This window comes from Astyanax mexicanus, chromosome 25, assembly GCF_023375975.1.
Source record: "Astyanax mexicanus isolate ESR-SI-001 chromosome 25, AstMex3_surface, whole genome shotgun sequence".
NCBI lineage: Eukaryota > Metazoa > Chordata > Actinopteri > Characiformes > Acestrorhamphidae > Astyanax > Astyanax mexicanus.
In genome coordinates, this window is record NC_064432.1 from 24,597,117 (window position 1) to 24,618,184 (window position 21,068).

The window sequence follows — 21,068 nt, forward strand, 5'->3', positions numbered from 1 at the left end:
TCTCAACGCATAGCATCTCAACAAATATATAATACAGTACCATAAGGAATCATGTAGTAACTTAAAAGTGTTAAACAAGCCAAAATACTCTGTGAAGAAGCTTTTATGTGCTTCTCCTGTTAACTGAAAGCCTGAATTCCAGGTGACACTAGCTCATAAAGCTGTCTTTGAAGAATGCAACATATAAAACATATTCTGGATGTTTTAAAATGTCAGCATGTGCCAGAGATTTCTGTAAGTTGCTTCTGTAGCTGACACTCTTTAGGATTCTTCCTCACCTCGTTGATCATTCTGTGCTGTGCTCTTACAGTCATCTTTACAGGACTTTACCATGCCTAGGGGGCTAACGCCTGGCTCCAATTAGCTCCTTGAAACGTCATTAGCCTAGGGGTTCACATACTTTTTCCACCCTGTTCATTGAAATCATGCAAACATATTATTTTTTTGTATGGTATTAGTTTTAGCAGACTGTGTTTGTCTATTATTGTGACTTAGATAAAGATCAGAACACATTTAAAGACCAATTTAAGGAGAAATACCATCAAGTAATCCCAAAGGGTCCTTGTACTTTTTTCTTGTAACTGTATATAAACAGTAAAAAACATAATTTACAATATATCGGTCTCTGTATTAGACTAAAGTCATTGGTAACCCTTTCTTTCTGACTGTGATGATTGAAGCCCATTGGTAATACATTACCAGAACATACTGGCACATTTATAGCATGTATTTATAGTATGTTGACATGCCTACATTTCACTCCAGCTGCCGGAACTGAAGTGCTGCTGACGCTAAGTGTGATTTAAGTGATGTTATAAATTCACAGCTCGATTACTTGCGTTACTCGTTACTCATTAAGTTTAAATGCTACAACAGCAGATCGGTCACACTGAATTACTGCTAATCCATGTTTCTGTCATCCATCACAGGGCCTTCGTACCACTGCAGCCTCCACCCAACCAGAACTCCACCCAGTGGGAGAAGGTCAAGTACCTGTTCGAGGAGCTGGGCAGCAACAGTGAGTAACATTTTTATTTTAACATCTTTATTATCTTCGTTCTCATGTTCTTTGGGTCATTGTCCTGTTGCAGAACCCAAGCATACCTGAGCTTGAGGTCACTAAGGAACAGAATGCTGGACATTCAGTCTCCTTCAGGACTTTTTGGTAAACAGCAGAATTCCTGGTTCACATCTATTACAGCAAGATATCCAGCAACCCCAGACCATCACACATACACATACTACCACCACCATGTTTTACATTTTACATTCAGTATGATTTTAGTTCTTTATCTAAAATTATGTGTTCCCAAAAGTTCGCAAAAGTTCTGGAGATCATCAAGATGTTATTTGGTAAATGTGAGACGTTTTGAGACCATTTTCACCCAGTCTCTTTATTCTCATTATTGAATCATTATTAACAGTGCTCTTAACTGAGGCTTTAGTGAGACCTGCAGTTCTTTAAATAAATGTAGTTCTGGGTTCTTTTGGGATCTCCTGGATGAGTTCTTCATGCTCTTTTGGAGTAATTTTGGTTGGTTGGCCGGTCACTCCTGGGAAGGTTCACCAGTGTTCCATGTTGTTTTCTCTATTAGTAAAAAATAATAGTGAATCACTGTGGTTCTCTGGAGTCCCAAAGCTTTAGAAATGACTTTATAACCTTTTCCAGACTGATAAATGATCAATGACTTTGTTTTTGAGATCTATTAGCTGCTTCGTGTTGTCAGACAGGTTCTATTATTTAAGGGATTAATTGAGGGAGGGATTTAATTTTGGGGTCAGGTTTGTTTAAATAGATTTTTTTCCCTTAATAAATGAAGTTATCAAGTAAAAACTGCTTTTTGGATTTACTCAGGTTATATTTGTCTAATTATAAAGTTTGTTGGCTAATTGGAAAAATGTCAGTATGGTTAAAAAAAGGCAAAAACGAAAGAAGTCATACCTTTTCACAACACTGTTGGTATATTATCTTGTATAGTATTGGTATAGTATATGTACATTTAGAAAAAAGTAGAGCCTCTGGTTGCAGGACCTTTCTTACATTATTAACATTGGGCTCTCAAAATTGCGGCAATGATGATCAAATCTGATCTGGTATTTTATGGTATTGCACCCAAAACCAAATTCATGTGTGATGCATGTGGATTCATTAGTCAACTTCACTAGTAGTTCTGTAGGTTTTTCTGGTCCAAATCAGTTGGTAAGTTTGTTTAGTCGGAGTGTTTCCCCCTCAATTTGGTTTGTTTTCACACATGTTAAAACCTAAAAGCACCAAAATGCCCAACAATAAACCATGCAAGCATTCTGCTCAGAGAAAATTGTTATTATCTGGGTAATAAATCAGGTTAAACTGCACCTAAACAGCCGAGTGTGATTACTGATTTCGAACCTGCAAAAATGGACCGCACCACGAGTACAAACTTACAAACTAACCAGTGTCTGTTTTAACCTGAATAAATTGAGCAACTAACTCCAAATTTCAATGCTGTCGCTTTGGTTGATTCTTCTTTGATTGAAGTTCTTTAATGACAAGATAAGTTGCATGCAGGTGCTGTTACTAAAATATTGGGAACATTCATTCTTAACACAGTGGCCAATGTTGAGGTCATCAAAAATTATGAAAATAAAGGTCACATCCATACGTTGTATAACCCATACAACTTGTTAACATAATTATCAAGAAAAGCGTATGAAAGATAGCGCTAAAGACGAAAGAAACCACAGGTTAGCGAAAGCACCACCCTAACCTCCGCCACCTCCTCCCCACCCCTTCAACAGCTCCACTCACTCCAGCATTGTTGTCACCAAGCCTGATTGAAAAGTTGTACGGCATGAAAACGATGGATGGCGTCAAGCCGAGCGGCGGAGGTGACACGCCGGGTTGGCAGTGGCGACATTTAGCCTCGTCAGCGTCAGCGTACCTCGTTCCGCCAGCTAAATCCGCCGCAAAAAGCCATCGCTGCTGTTCGGCTGTCAATCACGGCTTCTCTCCTCCCAGCTAAAAGCAGGGGCCCTGGACGTGAATCATTTATTTATCCACCAATACATGCTGGATCCGTTTTCCGTAAAGGCGACAAATCCTGTCGCTGTTACCTGCTGGAAACAGCAGCGCAACTTAATTCCAAAGCTTATACCAGCTGTTTCCTAGATTGGGGTTGGACAATGAAACTGAAACACCTGGTTTTAGAGCACAGACAGTTCTGGTGGAAACAGGAGAGTTGAGGTGCACATTGAATTCTGCCTTGATTTGATCAGCCGTGGTTTTTCGTATACAATCCGGGTTAGCACCCGAACATCCCTTTCAGACAGCTTCCTCTTACAGCGTCCACAGTTAATCCTGTTGGATGTGGTTGGTCCTTCTTGGTGGTTAATGCTGACATTACCCTGGATACCGTGGCTCTTGATGCATCACAAAGACTTGCTGTCTTGGTCACAGATGCTCCAGCAAGACGTGCACCAACAATTTGTCCTCTTTTGAACTCTGGTATATCTCCCATAATGTTGTGTGCATTGCAATATTTAGAGCAGAACTGTGCTCTTACCCTGATAATTGAACCTTCACACTCTTACAGCTCTTACTGGTGCAATGTGCAATTAATGAAGATTGAACACCAGGCTGCTCCAATTTAGCCATGAAAACCTAAAATCCAACACTAAAATGATGACAGGTGTTTTAGTTTCATTGACCAACCCCTGTAGTATATCAACTAGTGTATTAGTTTCTCCTAAATTAGTCCTTAAAATGTAATATTCTTCACTAATTCAATCTTTCATATTATAAAAGTATTACTACAGTGTAGTAAATAAAAAGTTGAGGAAACTCAAAATTTCAAGGCAACTCCCTGCGTTAGATTTTTGAGTTTTGAGTTAAATATATAGTTATACTGTTAAGTTAAGCAGCAGCCTGTGAGGAATGACTACACACTGACGGTGAGAGAGAGGTAGTTGGTTTGTACTTAAGTAGGGTTCAACTACATTTTGCAAACATGGATTATTTAGTAAGACCTTGTAAAACTTTAAAAAAGAAACTTAATAAATTTAGTTGAGGTAATTAGTTTACTACAGTTTATGCTGCCAAAAGTAGCGATTGGTCTTATATGAAATTTTCTAAAACATTGATTTTTTTTTTTTTTAATTGGCTGTAAGCCATAATCCTCAACAATAAAAGAAGTAAATGCTTATAATAGAACACTCTGTGTTTAATACATCTTTATACTATATGAACTTTTCACATTTTAGTAAAACACATATTTGCTACTGTTGACACTCAGATTGGCTCATCTCCTGAAAGAACCCTTCAGGAACTTCCTGCTAGCATCTGGGGATCAGCAAGGGGATTGGCCCATCTGTCGTGAACTCTTCACCCTCCCATTCCCCTCGAAATCCATCCCAAAATACTGCCTATCCTCCTATCCTGACCTGCACTCTTTTTTTCACGACATCCGAGAAAAAGAGGGAGCATCCACCCTTTATCTGTTCCTTCGCTCTTTTTCCTCCCTGTTGCTGCAGATGGGGGTTAATTGAGCAAAGGGAAGGTGCCTCCTGCCAAGACACCTCGTCTTCCTCTTCCCCTCTTCCTCCCTAACACTTCATTTAGACGGCCGCAGACAGAGATGCTGTTCGCCTGTTATGGCGTCTGCGTCAGACCTTTCGAGCTTGTGCCGTCTCTCCGAGCCTCTCAGCTTCACACGCATCTGGAAGTCGGGTCTCATTTGAAGGAAGGTCACTTATGAAATCAGAAATTGCCTTTGTCGCAATGGAACCTTGTTACCGTCCACGTGTGAATACGTTGCCTCGCTGTAAAGTCTTAGGAGAAGTCGGCACCCTCCCTCGTTAGACAGGGTGGCAACTTCACACCACTGCGCTCGTTTCACGACTGCCTTGGATGCGGCGAAGCTCGTCTAATCCAATGACACTGTTGGGTAACTCCACTAGTCTTAGCGATGAGTTCAGATCTTTATTCTGAAGGTTTCTTCCACAAGGTCTTTGCTGTTTTTAGATTCTTTGGAATGGTCAGTGGCATTGTTTTATATCAATGGGTCCATCGATTGGTAGTCAATAGGTTGTAATTATAATCCAATATATTCTAATCGGTCGAAAGAGTTCAGATCTTTATTCTTAAGAATTCAGGTAACTACATGTGGAGTTCTCTTTCACTAGTTTTATGTTTAACTAACAGAAACCCAACTAATTTAAGAAGAAGTCTTAAGAAATTCATGTCTTGCTGAATGAGGTCTGGATGTTTGTCATAATCAGTGTCTAAGTGAATCAAATGCTCAATTTACCCTCCTCGATTGATGGATTTGGCCCACCTTTTGGTTTATTCGTCTTCTTTTCCCCCTAGACCCTTTGGAATGAGGTTTGGCATCAGAATAAACGCTTGGCTTTAAAGTTAAAGGATATAGGATGGGATGATCCTTTAACTAGATAATGATTTTCTGGAAATCACTTGTTGTTTGATTCAATTGGGTAAAATTTGAACAGATTATCTGTTCTATAGTTTCCACTTGCTTCCTCTGCTTCTAGAGTTCTATCGACAGTTAATGAACTTCCTGGAGAACCCATATCTCTTGGCCAAGACCCTTTAGACCCTCTAGCTTGAGTCTAGCTAGATGGAGAGCAGTTCTTGAAGAAGGAAGTCTGGCTGTGAAATGGCCTAAAGCCCTGGTGGTCTACTCGAGGACTGTCTCTTCTTCGCAAACAAGCAATGTCTTAATTAAACCGACTTTTGCCTTCCTCTGGCAATCTGCCTTCTCCCAGTCTGCAGTTCCTACTTCTGAAACAGGACCCGAAAGGACATGGCCTCCTTCCCATTAGCGAGCAAGGTTCAAGTGAAGTTGCTGGAGAGAGATTGGGGCTCTCGGCGACTGCACAACGTCTCGTCACCTTACGGGGCCAGGGTGGGAATCACTCTCTGCTTAATTATGCTGCTGTAGCACAGATACTGCCTCTCTCTCAGACATCTCCTCTTGTCTTGTCTGCTGCTTCGCCTCCCGCTGAGCCCCTTTCCAGCGGCCGGGTGAGTAGGAAGCGACCAGAAATAGCATGATGTAAGCACAAGCCAGCCTTGCGGCAAAAACTCCAGAGCTAATTTCACCCTTCCAGCATCTTTTTTACCCCTCCCTTCCTTACACGGCTTTTCTCGTCGTCTTTAAAGTCTGGATATTTTCACTCGCACAACACGAGCTGAGTATTAACAGGGCACATCTGCGGCGGCAGGAGGGGGTTGGTGGACTGCTGGGGAGGAAGGGAGGGAGGGATAAAAAAATAATACTCCATTCTCAGAATTTAAGCATCAACTTTCTTGCGGCTTAAAGCATCCACATCGCAACTTGCCTCTACTCGCCTCCACTCGCTTCTACTCTCTCGCCTGCACTTGCAAGTTCTTAAGAGCCCCCACCCTCGTCTAAATTCCGCAGATTGAGTTTAGTGTGCCACTGCTTATCGTCGCAGGGCTATCATGGCTCACTTGTGTGGCGGAGTGGCACAGCTAAGAGCTTGGCTTAATAAACATCTCCCGGTGGCAGCCGGCTCCTCAGCACACGCCGGCCCCAGGGACTCCGGGCGTGCTGAGATAAGAGCCTCCGCTCTTCTTCCCCAGCGTTTCCCCAGAACCTACGACTGGCCCTGCTGCTGAGCCTCAACCGATAACGCTCACAATATACTCTCCGTCTAATCCCTGAGAAAAATCTTACGGCCGGGATGCGGGAGGCACGGGCCCGCGTCCTCGTTGCGACGAGTTCATAAACATAGACGAGTGGCTCCCGGCGTAGACGGCGCAAAAAGACACGGCAGCAATTGTCTCAGTCGCCGAGCCTCCGACACTTGACAAAAGCTCCAGGAAGTATCGTGGAAAAGAGGGGGAAACACCCATTCAGATGCAAATGGTGTTCGCAGCTGTCAGAAAGCAAAGCACCTCATTTTAGACAAGACTGCGGAATAGTGGATTGCAGGTACATAAATCGTCCTTCCCCTCGGGCCTTTATTTGCGAGTAAATAGGATGGCGTGCAGCACAAACAAACAGGCCTCGGTCCTCATACATTTCGCGGAAATGGAAAGAACAAGCGCGAGACAGGATAAAAAGGGGGGTTCTCGAGAAAATAGAAAAGGAAAAAGGGACAGATGATAAAAGAGCAGCTTTCTTTTATGATGCAGCTGACCCGCGGACAGTAGGGGGCTCTCTGTGTACAGTGGTGCCAGCAAACAAAGCTGTTCTCTGTTTGGATGAGATGAGGGTGGTTTTCTCTCGCTCTCTCTCTCTCTTTTTTTCTCCCTCCCTCCCTCGCTCTCTCTCTCGCTTTTAGTGTATTTGTGGATGCTCTTCTCTCTAGCTGCCTCTGACAGGTGGGATCCCAATGGGGTGTGCGGTGACGGTCACTTCCCATCAATATGCCTCATCTGGCCTCTGATCTGACAGTTGGCATTATGCCCTCTGTCTCTCTGCCTCCGACTGCCTGCCGCAAACACAATGGAGGCCTACTGAAATACACCCACTCCTCCTCCTCCAGCTCTCTCTTTTCCTTTGGTGCTGTCGCTCCTCTAGCTTGCTCTCTTGCACTCTCTCGCTCTCAGCTCTTGCCCGTGCCCGTGCTCTCTCAAACAACCAAAAAAAGCACAAAGTACTCCTGGCCCACGAGCACAGCAGAAGTTTTGAAGGTGACTATTTGTAAGATTTGTGAGATTTAAGGAACATCCTTTGATGTAAAAGTAAAAAATGTACACTAAAATATGTGTATTTTCCCATGATGTTTGGTTCAGGTTGGAATGAATTGGATTAGGATGGGATTTGATTGGAATGGGATGGGTTGTGTTGGGTTGGGTTTGGTTGGATTGAGATAAAATTCAAAGGGATGCTTTGGGTTGGGTTTGGGTTGGGTTGCAAGGGTTGAGTTTGGTTTGGTTGGAACAGTTAGACCACTTTTCTAATCATGAAGAAGCAGTGGTTCTCGTTTCTAATCCTGGAAACACCCTCATACCCTGCAGGTTTTGGGTGATTTGTTACTCTAAAACACCTGATTCAAAGTATCAACTTGTCATCAAAAAATCTAAATAAATCCAATCCCATCCTTATCAAATCTATCCCAACGAATTCCAAGTGATTCTATATCATACCCAACCCTTGCAACCCAAATCATCCCATCCAATTCTATCCAAATCCAACCCAACCAAGGGTTGGGTTTGGAACGGTATGGGATTTTTTTGGGATTCAGGTTTGGGTTTGGGTTGGGTTGCAAGGGTTGGGTTTGATTTTGGGATTGGATTGAGTTGAATTACAAGGCTTGCATTTGGCTGAGATGCGATGGGATTGGATGGATTGCCTCATCTGGCCTCTGATCTGAGTGTTGGCACAATCAGGGCCTTTTGAAATACGCCCACTCCTCCTTCTCTAGCTCTTTCTTTTTCTTTAATATCACTCCTTTTCTTGCTCTTTTTTAGGCTCTCTTGCCCTCTCTCACTCTCGACTATTGCCCGTGCCATTGCCCGTGCCATTGCCCGTACACATACTCTCTCAAACAAACAAAACAGGCACAAAGTACTCTCTGCCCACAAGCCCAGCAGAAGTTCTGAAGGTGGCTATTAGTTCAGATGGATCCGTGTCTTGTTCTGTTGCGAGATTTAAGGATAACTTTTATGTTGGAAAAGACCGAAAATCAAACGGAAAGGTCCATTCGGATATTTCCCAAGGGTCTCTGTTGGCACTGTGTCTACACATAAATACATTCTCTCTCTCTCTCTGTCCCGGTTTCTCTTGCAGATGGCGTGGAAGCACTGTCGTTCTCCATCAGTTCCCTGACCTTGATTGGCATGTTGGCAGTGATTACGTACACGGTGAGTAGACTTTTATAGCAGTGTCTAGTGTCTGTTAGATGTTTGTGTGACTGTGGTATGTCTGGTTGTAAATGTGCGTTTAAGTACACTACTGCTTGAAAGTTATAGAACACCCTGTAGCTTATAAAAGTGGAGCACTTTTACAAATAAAGCAAGAGTATGGTACAACTTCTTACACTATAAAGACCCTAGACAGTCTGAGCAGGTCCAGGAAGAGCTCAAATCAGATTAAAATCCACACCAGCATCAGAGAAGACCCCTATCTGAGAGTCATCACACTTGTGTGATAGTTGCACAGGTGATGACACCTCGTAGGTCAGCTGAACTCTTGACCAAGCAGACATTTACAGCTGTGGTTGGACCAAATAATTTAATGAGTTTGTAAACTTGGACATTTTCAGTTTGGTATGGGTTGTGTTGGAAAAGTTTTTTTTAGACTTAGTTGGGTTGGATTGTATTTTGATGGATTGAGATAGTTTGGTCGGGGTTTGGTTGGATTGTATTGGGTTTCGTTGGGTTGGGTTGGGATAGTTTGGTCTGGGTCAGGTTGGGTCTAGATAGATTGGTCCTGGTTCAGTTAGGTTATATTGAGTTGGGTTGAAATAGTTTGGTCTGGGTTAAGTCAGGTTGTATAGGGAAAGTTTGGTCTGGTCTGGAATGGGCTGGAATGGTTTTCTCTGGTCTGGGTTTGATTGTATTATGTTGGGTTGGGATAGTTTGGTCTGGTATGGGTTAGGTTGGGTTGGGATAGTTTGGTCCAGGTTGATTTAGGTAGTATTGGCGTATATTGGGATAGTTTGGTCTGGCCTGGTTTGGGATGGACTGGAATAGTTTGGTCTGGTCTGCGTTGGATTGTATTGGGTTGGAGTGGGATAGTTTGTTCTGGGTTGGGTTTGATTGCATTATATTGGGTTGGGATAGTTTGGAATGTTCTGGTCTGGGTTAGGTTTGATTGTATTATGATGAGTTTTTATGATGTATTATGATGAGTTGGGTTTGTTTTGTCTGCTCGTGTCTTGTCTGGCTTCACAAAGGGAAAAAAGCAAAGCTCACCAAAATACATCACATCAAAACATGTGAACACTTTCTTTTCTTTTATTGGTCATACGTGTCTGGGATGGGGTTTACTGTAAAGTAAATACAGGAAGAAGGTGGTGTGTCCTGGAGAAGTGTATATTTCAGTATCGTTTCTTATGACCGCTTATCACCACAGCGAATATGGCATTAGTTATAACCACAACACAATACAATTCATTGTACTGAATACCATAATAAGTACCATAAATATATTTTGTATTAATATTAGAAGAAACCAGTTTACAAAACTATCAGTTACCAAAAGCAACTTTTTGTGCAATTGCAGTAAATGCAGCTGATTATTAACTGACTCATAAAGGTCATAAAATAAGACTAAGGACAGAACTGACCTGTCCAAAGGGCTAAAACATCCAAGGGGGAATAGAGCGTAAATCAGAATTCTAGGAGGTGCCCACCAGCATCGTTAAGGACATGGTCTTCTACTTGGATCGGTAGTCCCTTAAGCCTGCTATCAGGTGAGTTCAGGACAGGGATTCGCTCCACTGAACAGTGCTCCTCCTGTCAGGGCCCATTTTTTAATCTCAGGGGTGAGGTCATAGCAGAGTGGTTTGGATGCACTTCTGTAAGAAGCACATTGGAGGCTCGTATTGGGGGGAAAAGCTTGGCAGAAATATGGCATTAACCCCCTCCCTCCCCTAGTCAGGAAAGAGTTGTCGGTGTTGGGCGTTTGCATCTTGTTTTTTGTTACCCTGTGAAGCTTGGAAGTAGGGTTGCACTGAACTTGTTGAATTTGGCATCGAAAAAATATTTGGCAGATCATGCGGTAATTTGCTGACAATCGTTTGGTGCATCCTTATTTTAAGACTATTTTAGCTAGTCTCAGACTGTGGGTTGTACTGGTCCAATTGTCACCCTGGAGGAGCTGCAGAGATCCACAGCTCAGGTAGATCAGGAGAATCTGTCCACAGGACAACTGTTAGTCATGCTATAACTCCACAAGTCTGACTTTTATGGAAGAGCTATAAGAAAACTATTGTTTAAAGAATGAAATACATACGTGGTCAGATCAAACCAAAGTAACACTGCTCACCACCCTCAACACACCATCCTCACTGCTGTGAAACATGGTGGTGGCAGCATCATGCTGTGGGGATGCTTCAGCATTCTTCAGCATTGACAGAGTTTGGAAGCTGGTCAGAATTGATGGGAAGATGGATGGAGATAAAAAAAGACTTTAAAAGACTTCCAGAAACCTTCCGTCAAGACGATGACCCTAAACATACAGCCAGAGCTACAGTGGAATGGGTTATATGTGTTAGAATGGCCAAATCAAAGTCCTAAAAGACCTAAATCCCATTGATCTTCTGTGGAACGACATGAAATTTGCTGTTTACAGACTCTTTTCAACCAACCTGGCTGAGCTTGAGCTGTTTTTTTAAAGAAGAATGAGCAAAGATCTCTGTTAGAGACAAATCCCAAAGCTCAATAAATTATATTTGTTTGTGGTTGCAAGATGACAAGATGTGAAAAAGTTCAAGAAGTATGAATACTTTTGCAAGCCACTGTACTTATACATGTAAATACGCATCAGTGGGTTAAAGGGGCAGGGCATAGAAAGATTTATTTCCATATTTCCCCTCTTATCTGCCACCTATTTATATATCTGTGAGCCTGGGTGGTGGTTAATACATTTCGAGGTTTTGATTCCCTCAGCACGCTGTAGCTGTCCACCGCTGGAGCTGAATAAGAATAATCGACTTCTCCGTAATGCTCGTTAATGCTGTCCATTTTTCACCGCCGCCGCCGCGTGGAGCGAGATTGCGAGCGCTGCCGTGGCTCTCGACTCTCGGCTCTGGAGTGAGAGTGAGACGGAGTGGCGCTTGCCGGGGGGAAGCAGTGAAAGTTTGAAAAATATCAAGCTGTGGACCAAAACCGATGCAGCAAGTGCTGGAATCCATCCTCCCGCCTGTCAGGTCCTGAGCTGTGCTGCAGAATTACGCCGTGATTTCGTGGAGGTCGTTAGTAAATAATTCTCAGGTTGAGTCGGGAAGTCTCACTGTCTCCTTTTCTTCTCCGGAGTCGTAATCCGGCGTGATGTGGATCGTGCAGGATGCCTTTAAAACAGGATTCGTAATTAGCCGGAAGACTCTTGAAGCTGGTAATGAGTTTGAGTGGCTCTGTTCTGACCACCATGTTGAAAAGCTGGTGGAAAACCACCCTCTACCTCACTTTACCTCACTCTACCACTCTCTACCACCCTCTACCTCCCTCTACCTCCCTTTACCTCCCTCAGTCTACAACCTTCTACCTACCTTTACCAAACTCTACCTCCCTTTACCTCAGTGTACCCCATTCTGTCTCACTCTACCACTCTTTGCCTCCCTTTATTTTACTGTACCTCTTACTGGCTTTACTCTGCTTCGCTTTATCTTTCTCTGCCTCAATCTTCCACCCTCTACCTCTTGTTACCTCACTCTACCACTCTCTCCCTCCATTTACCTTGCTGTACCTTACACTGTGCTGATGTGCTTTGCTTTGCTCTACCTCCTTTTACCAAACTCTACCTCCCTTTACCTTGCTGTACCTCATTCTGCCTCACTCTACCACCCTCTACTTCCCTTTACCTCATTCTACCACCGCTTACCTCCTTCTGCCTCCCTCTACTTCTATTTACCTTGCTGTACCTCATACTGTCTTGCTGTACTTTGCTTTGCTTTACCTCACTTTACCACCCTCTCTACTTCCCTTTACCTATCACTGCCTGGCTCTACCACCCTCTACCTCACCCTGCCTCACTCTACCATCCTCTACCTCTCCTTACCACCCTCTGTCTCCCTTTACCTTGCTCTACCTCCCATTACCACACTCTGCCTCAATCTGCCTCACTCTACCATACTCTACCTCACTTTGCCTCACTCTGCCTTGCACTACCTCCCTTTGCCTCACTCTGCCTCTTCCTCTACCTCTATTTAACATGCTGTACCTCACACTGTCTTGCTGTACTTTGCTTTGCTTTACCACCCTCTAACTCCCTTTACTTCCCTCTAACTCCCTTTACTTCCCTCTACCTCCCTTTACTTCCCTCTACCTCCCTTTACTACCCTCTACCTCCCTTTACCTCGCTATGACTCATTTTGCCTCACTTTCACCTCACTCAATCTTTAGTGAATTTTTGGACGTCCTTAAGTTTAAAACAGTATAGGAGCCTTTTTAGGTGCTTTATGGAACCCACAGGATTTTTTTTTCCTTCTAAAAACCTTTTTTGGAGGTTTAAAAGTAAGTCTAAAGCACAGTCTACCTCCTTTTACCTTACTCTACCTCACTTTGCCTCGCTGCACTTTACTCTGCTCTGCTCTACCTCTCTCTACCTTCTTGTACTTTAAGGAACCGTTGACATCTACAAATTTTATTTGAAAGACCTTTTAAAGCATTTAAAGCGGTTCCTCCACAGTTGTACATTGAAGAACCTCAAAAATCCTGCAGTGTGTTGCTGCATGTGGGTGTTATGCTGTTTCTTCTGGCATTATCGCATCTCTTACAGTGTTTTAATCATGATAACGATATAAATACTGTTTTATATTAAGACTAATCGCACAGCCCTGTGAAAAATCCAGACGTTCTTTGTGCTGTTGAGTTTAAAGTCCTGCAGGCTTCAGGGTGAAGGTTCGGATTCAGTCAGAGAGAAGACTGTGGCAGCACCAGGGCTTATACGTATCCCAGGATGCTCTCAACTCCATCGTCTCTTTCTCTCTATCTATCTATCTGCTGTATTTCTCTTTACCTATCAACACCATCTGTCGCTCCTCTCTCTCTCACTCTCTCTGACCTCGTCTTCGTCTTCAAAACACTCGACAGGCTCTTCCACAGGCAGCAGAACCCGGAGTCGCTCTGCGGCCGCCTCTGCTGCCTCCCGCCCGGCGACAGGTGATTCATCATACGGCGCTATGTGTTATTATTATGCGTGATTAACCTAATGGAATCTAAGTGATGGGCTCCGTATGGAGCGGCGGTGTTGTCCAGGCTCAGGCCGGTTAATTTATCACCTCGCTTTGTGCAGAGGTGGCCGCTTGCTCCTAATTCAAACAACGGGCAGAGATGTAAACTCCATATAACAGCGCCATGCCTGACTGCGCTTAAAGTAAATGCAGGAACAAGCAGTTCTTACCTCGGGAGCTTGGACGCTTTTCATTGACTTTTGCCTTCCAGCCAGTTCCAGCCTACACTTTCCTGAGCTGCTGGAGGAAAGAGTATGCAGCCAGGTGAAGCTTTAACATTTGATATGCATCCAAAGTTTAAGGAAACGACTGACAGGAACGAAACTCGCTCGTTTCGTTCGTATGAATACTTTATCTTACAAACTCCAGTGTAAAATGGACTTTTGTTGTAGTAAAACATAATGAAAAGTTCTTACATTTAATGAATAGCACACCTCCGTTCTCCCACAGCTTTCTGAGATCCAGAAATTTTAAAAAGTTTGTCCAAACACCCTTCAGACTGGGTGATACTGGGCATAATTTACCCCGATAAATCTTTTTTTTCCACTGATTGATGGATGGATGTATGGGTAGATAGATAGATAGATAGATAGATAGATAGATAGATAGATAGATAGATAGATAGATAGATAGATAGATAGATAGATAGATTCATGGATGGGTAGATGGGTGGATAGAGGATGGATGGGTAAATAGATAGATAGATAGATAGATAGATAGATAGATAGATAGATAGATAGATAGATAGATTGATGGATGAATGGATGTATGGAAATATAGATAGATGGCTAGATAGATAGATAGATCGATAGATCGATGGGTGGGTGGCTAGATGGGTGGATAGAGGAGGGATGGATACATGGAAAGACAGATAGATAGATAGATAGATAGATAGATAGATAGATAGATAGATAGATAGATAGATAGATAGATAGATTCATGGGTGGATAGATGGGTGGATAGATGGGTGGATAGAGGATGGATGGGTAAATGGAAAGATAGATAGATAGATCAATTGATGGATGAATATGGAAATATAGATAGATAGATAGATAGATAGATAGATAGATAGATAGATAGATAGATAGATAGATAGATAGATAGATAGATCAATTGATGGATGAATGGATGTATGGAAATATAGATAGATGGCTAGATAGATAGATAGATCGATAGATCGATGGGTGGGTGGCTAGATGGGTGGATAGAGGAGGGATGGATACATGGAAAGACAGACAGATAGATAGATAGATAGATAGATAGATAGATAGATAGATAGATAGATAGATAGATTCATGGATGGGTAGATGGGTGGATAGATGGGTGGATAGAGGATGGATGGGTAAATGGAAAGATAGATAGATAGATAGATAGATAGATAGATAGATAGATAGATAGATAGATAGATAGATAGATAGATAGATAGATAGATAGATAGATCAATTGATGGATGAATATGGAAATATAGATAGATGGCTAGATAGATAGATAGATAGATCGATAGATCGATGGGTGGGTGGCTAGATGGGTGGATAGAGGAGGGATGGATACATGGAAAGACAGATAGAAAGATGGATGAATGGATGTATTGAAAGATGGATAGACAGATGCCATTGTGGATGAAGATATATTTAATATATTTCACTTTACCCGTCGGTGGTGCTAATGTTAAGTATTAAACAGTTTTTTTTAAGAACTTATAATGGAAGTAGTTAAGCTGAACTCAAAAACTATTATACTGATGCCAACTTTATTAAAGTCCCATATAAAGGCTTCCCACAGTCGAGACCAATTATATCATATATTATATTATAATACAAATTCCTACAAGCCCTGGACTGCAGCTCCAATTACGTAGAGTACAGTAGGTTCTGTACGGCAAAGCAAGTCTCCAGTCTCAGGTGTTACCTAAACGCCTTATATAACTTTTTTTACTGTATGACTTAAGAGTATTACATTGTAAACCAATATACACCAAAATTAATAGTTTTCCATTATGTGTGTGATTAATCAGACCTGACAAAAGGCCTTCAGCTCTTCTGTTGAGGTTTAAAACCCACAAATGAAGCCGCTGAAGATCTAGCGCCTCTTGTGGATGTTTGCAGTATGTTAGCATGTAGCTCCGCCCATCCTCATAGATTTCATTCTCCAGTGAATCAACATTTTTTAACAGTTAAGTTTCTCCTGTGTTAATATTGCTATATTTAACATCTACACTTAAAGATGCACTAACCCTAAAGTTTGGGGGCACTGGGTGATGTATGGGTTTAGGGGAGGGGCAGAAGGGAGCGCTGATTTGGCTGATTGACCAGTGTGCCTCTGATTGATTGATTGATTTGCAGAGTTGAACCTGTCAAGGCCTTGCAGCGGCAGAAATATAGAACCACAATAAAAGTGTCTTTTTTTCCCCAATTAGAAAAGGTTTCTAGAATGTTTAAGCAGGACTGTATGGAACACATTTCAGCTTTGTGGATTTAAAAAAATAAGAGATCACTTCAGTTTCTGTATCAGTTTCTCTCTAAAATGAACATTGTTGTTTTATTCTATAAACTACAGACAACATTTCTCCCAAACTCGAAATAAAAATATTCTTATTTAGAGCATTTATTTACAGAAAATGAGAAATGGCTCAAATAACGAAAAAGAAAATGCAGAGCTTTCAGACCTCAAATAATGCAAAGAAAACAAGTTCATATTCATAAAGTTTTAAGAGTTCAGAAATAATCAATATTTGGTGGAATAATCCTGGTGGTTTTTAATCACAGATTTTTTCATGCATCTTGGCATCATGTTCTCCTCCACCAGTCTTACACACTGCTTTTGGATAACTTTATGCTGCATTACTCCTGGTGTGTATTATGCCTGTAAAGGGATTTTAAAAATATGATAAAATATTACAAATATTCCGTTCTTATTGATCTTTAACCTTATTCCCAAAACCAAATCTCTAATATCTGCTATCTGTTATCAGATGCATCTTCTAACCTCACATCAAAGGAATGTAGCCTCCATCATCCCTGAAGGCTCCAGTTGAAGGCCAGTGGAAATTAGTGCTTTTTTCTTTTCTTTTTTCCTCTTTATTGTAAATAAATGTGTACTGGGGTGAAAAGACTGATTATAGCCTCACTTTGACTTTGACCACCTTGGACCGGTCGTTCCCCTGGCTCCGCCCCCGGTGTTGTGACACGTTTACGGCCCTGTTGACACGGGTTGAGCTGTAATCACGGGGTGAACTCGGCCGAGGCGTGGAGATCAGGCCTGACCGCAGACCTTCTTTCACACTCCTCCTGCCAGCGTTTCACCTTCTTTAAAGCTTTACAGCATTTCTTCTTTCTGATTTCTGCTGCTGTTTGTTACACTCGTGAAATAAAGCTGTCAGAGGGGTTATTCAGGCCAAATTCCTCGGAGAACAACCTAAAAAGTCTCAGTGGGAGGGTTTCAATTCAATTTTATTTTATTTTTTTAAAGAGAGACTGTATTTATATTTATTATACTGTATATACAGTACCAGTCGGAGGTAACTCTTGGTCTTTCTTTCCTGATGGAGGTCCTGATGAGTGCCAGTTTCATCATTCTATTCATGTTTTTGATGGTCTTTGCGGTGACTTCAATTGACGATATTTTCAAAGTTCTTGAAATTCTTCTTTTTCATTTATTTTTCTTTACTTGGTCGAGTAGTTCACTATTCACTGTATATCAACTCCTACCTGTTCACAATTTAACAACTTAAGCTCGCAAACACATTATGAAGAGACAAGAAATTCAGATAATTAACGCTTTATAAGTTCAGCTCAGCTGTTAACTGAAAGACCGGTGAAAGGGAGGTGACTCTTTGTTGTGTAAAAGATGGCATTTTCTAGAGTCTAAAATAGAAATCATATTCAGTTTTGTTGATGGCTCTGGGGACAAAGGATCTCCTCAGTCTGTCTGAGGCTACTATACAATGTTAGAACATCTGCAGAGGAACTTACACAGGAAATAAATACTTTAAAGCTTTTAAAACATTGAAATATAAAATATATAAATATATTAATTTGATTCTATAGCAACGTTTGAGAATTAAAACCATCTCTATTGTTAATAAATGCCAATGCAAAATTAGCCATACCTGTTTTTTCCTTGTGTTTTTTTCTCCTGTAAAGATGCCACTTTAGAATTACAGTGTTTTTTTTATCCCAACATGAATGCTTAACTGCTTAACGCTGCATTTTCCAGCGGAGGGAGGGGAGGGCGGGGTTGTGTTTCCGCTATTAGGCATTGCTTAGTGATTTAAAAGCCTGCCGAGTGCCCTGATTTACAGCCCTGGAGACCATCTCTATACTTCTATCTCTCTTTTCCCCCCTCCAACACTCTCTCCTAAATCTCGAGGAGGAAGATTCCTCTGCCTTATAACTGTATATACAGTTTATAGGGTATGTAGCATAAATGCTATGCTTCTATTTCCTTATGTTTTATAGAAATTAAGCTAAAAATATGCCATGTTTTCGAATTTGCAACCAGACCATGTTGTGTGTCCTTATGTGCTCCTTATGTATGAATTTTAGAGTGAAGTTTATCCAGCATTAAGGCTGGGTGCAGCAGCATTAGCATTAGCTTTAGCAGCTAACTGCAGCACTAGCTCTTTATTTTGGACTGTAGTCTACCGTGTAGTTTTGCCATGTTAAAACTAGCTATGACTAAGCTAAAACAAACGTTTCGCTAGCAGTGTGGTTAGCGGCTAATGCTAATGCTGCTGCACCAAACCTTAGTGCTAGAGAAACTTCACTTAAACTCCTTTTTTATCCTTTTATAACGCTGTACTTCAGCGGAGTGGCTTTACTCCTTCCTAATACCTGACTGTTAGGAGTACTTGAAGGCGGCAGCATGAGGCTGGGTGCAGCAGCATTAGCGTTAGCTGCTAACTGTAGAGCATTAGCAGGCTATAAATGGCGTCCAATAGCGTTAGAATGAGAAACTTAGTGTTCCGGTAACCCAGGGAGCTTGTTTTAACACAGTAAACATGCAGAATACATTCTGATATAATCACCTCTATACAGCATAAGAGCTAACACTGCAGTTAGCAGCTAACGCTAATGCTGCTGCACCAAGCCTTAGTGCTGGAGAAACTTCATTAAAATAGAGTGGCTTTACTGCTCCTTAATACCTGACTGGTAGAATTCATACATAAGGAGCACCGGATTATAAGGAGCTTTGTCGATTTTTGGGAAAATTTCAGAATATATACGTTAATAGAACAGTACAGGCGGTATCCCCCAAGGCCCAGTCTTAGGCCCCACTTGAGATTTCATTTTGAGATATGTTTATTTCTCTCTTTTTTTCATTTTCTATCTCATGTTCCGTTCTAATTCCTTTTCTATTCAGTGCTCCTCTGTATCATTACTATGAAGTGCTTTCATAACTCCACCATCTCCATCTTTCTCTCCATCCCTCTCTCTCTTTCCTGAATCTCCAGTCTGTGCTCTCGCGCCAAATGAGAGAGGGATTCATCCCTCCATCCCTCCGCCCCCTCCATCCTCCAATTTAATCATGGATCGCTAATTGACCAGGCAGGAACGACATGCCCTCTGGATGCTTCTTATGCCCCACTTCAATCTCTGGCCCCAATTTTTTATTTTTCTCTTATTAGTTTCGTCTCATCTGGTGTTCCTTTCCTTCTCCACCTTCTTCTTCTTCTTCTTCTTCTGCTTTTTCTGCTCAGAGCTCTCCTGCGTCATCAGTCTGAAGTGCTGGAGAGGATTGATTTACTACCTGCTTTGTGCTTTTCGGCCTTTTGAACATGTTATCAGGGTGTATTTTTCATTTATTCATTAAAATATATATATTTATTTAATACGTTAGACAGTCGTTGCCACTGCAGTTCAATGGTAATTTTAATTAGGCCCAAAAATAATTTTATAAACAAAACTATTTCATAAACAGTAACAACTGACTGCAACTAAGACTCTTATTTTGTATAAAATAATAAAGACAAAAGTGCCAAACAAAAAATCTCTGCTGTATTTTTTTCAGTCAGCTTTATGTGGTAGAGTCACCTGTAATTCAGGCTTTCAGTTAACAGCTGTGCTGAACTCATCAAGAGTTAATTACTTGAATTTCTTGCCTCTTAATAAAGTGTTTGAGAGCATCAGTCGTAAAGTTGAGTAATGCTCTAATCCATATTATGAGAAGCAAGAACTACTTAACTAAGTAAAGAAAAAAATATACGATTCTTTAAAAAATGAAGGTCATTCAATGCAAATGTTGTAATGATGAAACTGGCACTCATCAGGACCACCCCAGGAAATACATTTTGGTATTTTGCTTAGAGTATAAAATTAGTGAATGAGATCAAAAGCCATCAAACCACGCTAAACTGCTTGATTTTTTTTGCACCAGGAGTGTAAAGAATAAAGTTATCCAAAAGCAGTGTGTAAGACTGGTGGAGGAGAACATGATGCCAAGATGCATGAAAAAAACTGTGATTAAAAACCAGAGTTATTCCACCAAATATTGTTTTCTGATCTCTTAAAACTGTATTTCTGTAATATGAAATGTTGCCTGTAGTTTATAAAATAAAACAGCAATGTTCGTTTTACTCATTCAAACATATCAAATATATACCTATAAATAGCAAAATCAGAGAAACTGAACGGTATACATCCCTATCTATTGAGTAAGGTTTAATACAGAATGAACAGCAAATGAACCACTTCTGACACCAATTTTTTTATTATTTAGACTAATATAAAAATCGATAAACTTCAAAATACTTCGAAATTTCATATCAATTTATCGATATATATCAATGTTTTCATAGTTTCACAGTATTTAGTGCTTTTTAATCAGAACATGCTGCTTTTTTTGATGCATTGCTTCTTGGACAGCAGCCAGTAAAATACTATTTTTTAACTCTAGTTTTAAGTTTTTGCGCGTTTGATTTCTCGAATTCCTCGCTGTGGCGTTTTTTAAAGGAGGTAAGGACTGGAGGTCAGGATCAGGAGGGGTCTGGCTGTGAAAAGTGCTGAAGTGCTGAGGTGCTGATTGGTTCAGTAGGGCTAAACCCTTGATTGGCTTGTTGAGCGTGGTCGGGTTGTACCTTGGCGGTGTCGTTTTTCAGGCCTGGCGGTTTGGAAGTGTCCCAATCTCAGTAGCCTCTGGCTGAGACGTAATGAAGTTGGATGTAAGTAGGCTGATCGGATTAGAGCGCGTCCCTGTGAACCGATAAC

The 21,068-nt window shown here is 41.5% G+C and overlaps 1 protein-coding gene across 1 annotated transcript in view; it reads left to right on the top strand.

Moving 5' to 3' along the window:
* The window catches only part of lmbrd1 (LMBR1 domain containing 1), a 145,736-nt gene that overhangs the window by 53,876 nt on the left and 70,792 nt on the right, over nucleotides 1-21,068 (top strand). Inside the window, exons 6-7 of the mRNA XM_022681564.2 lie at nucleotides 930-1,018; nucleotides 8,757-8,830. Of these exons, the coding sequence (XP_022537285.2) occupies nucleotides 930-1,018; nucleotides 8,757-8,830 (163 nt within the window). The remainder of the gene's footprint in view (nucleotides 1-929; nucleotides 1,019-8,756; nucleotides 8,831-21,068) is intronic.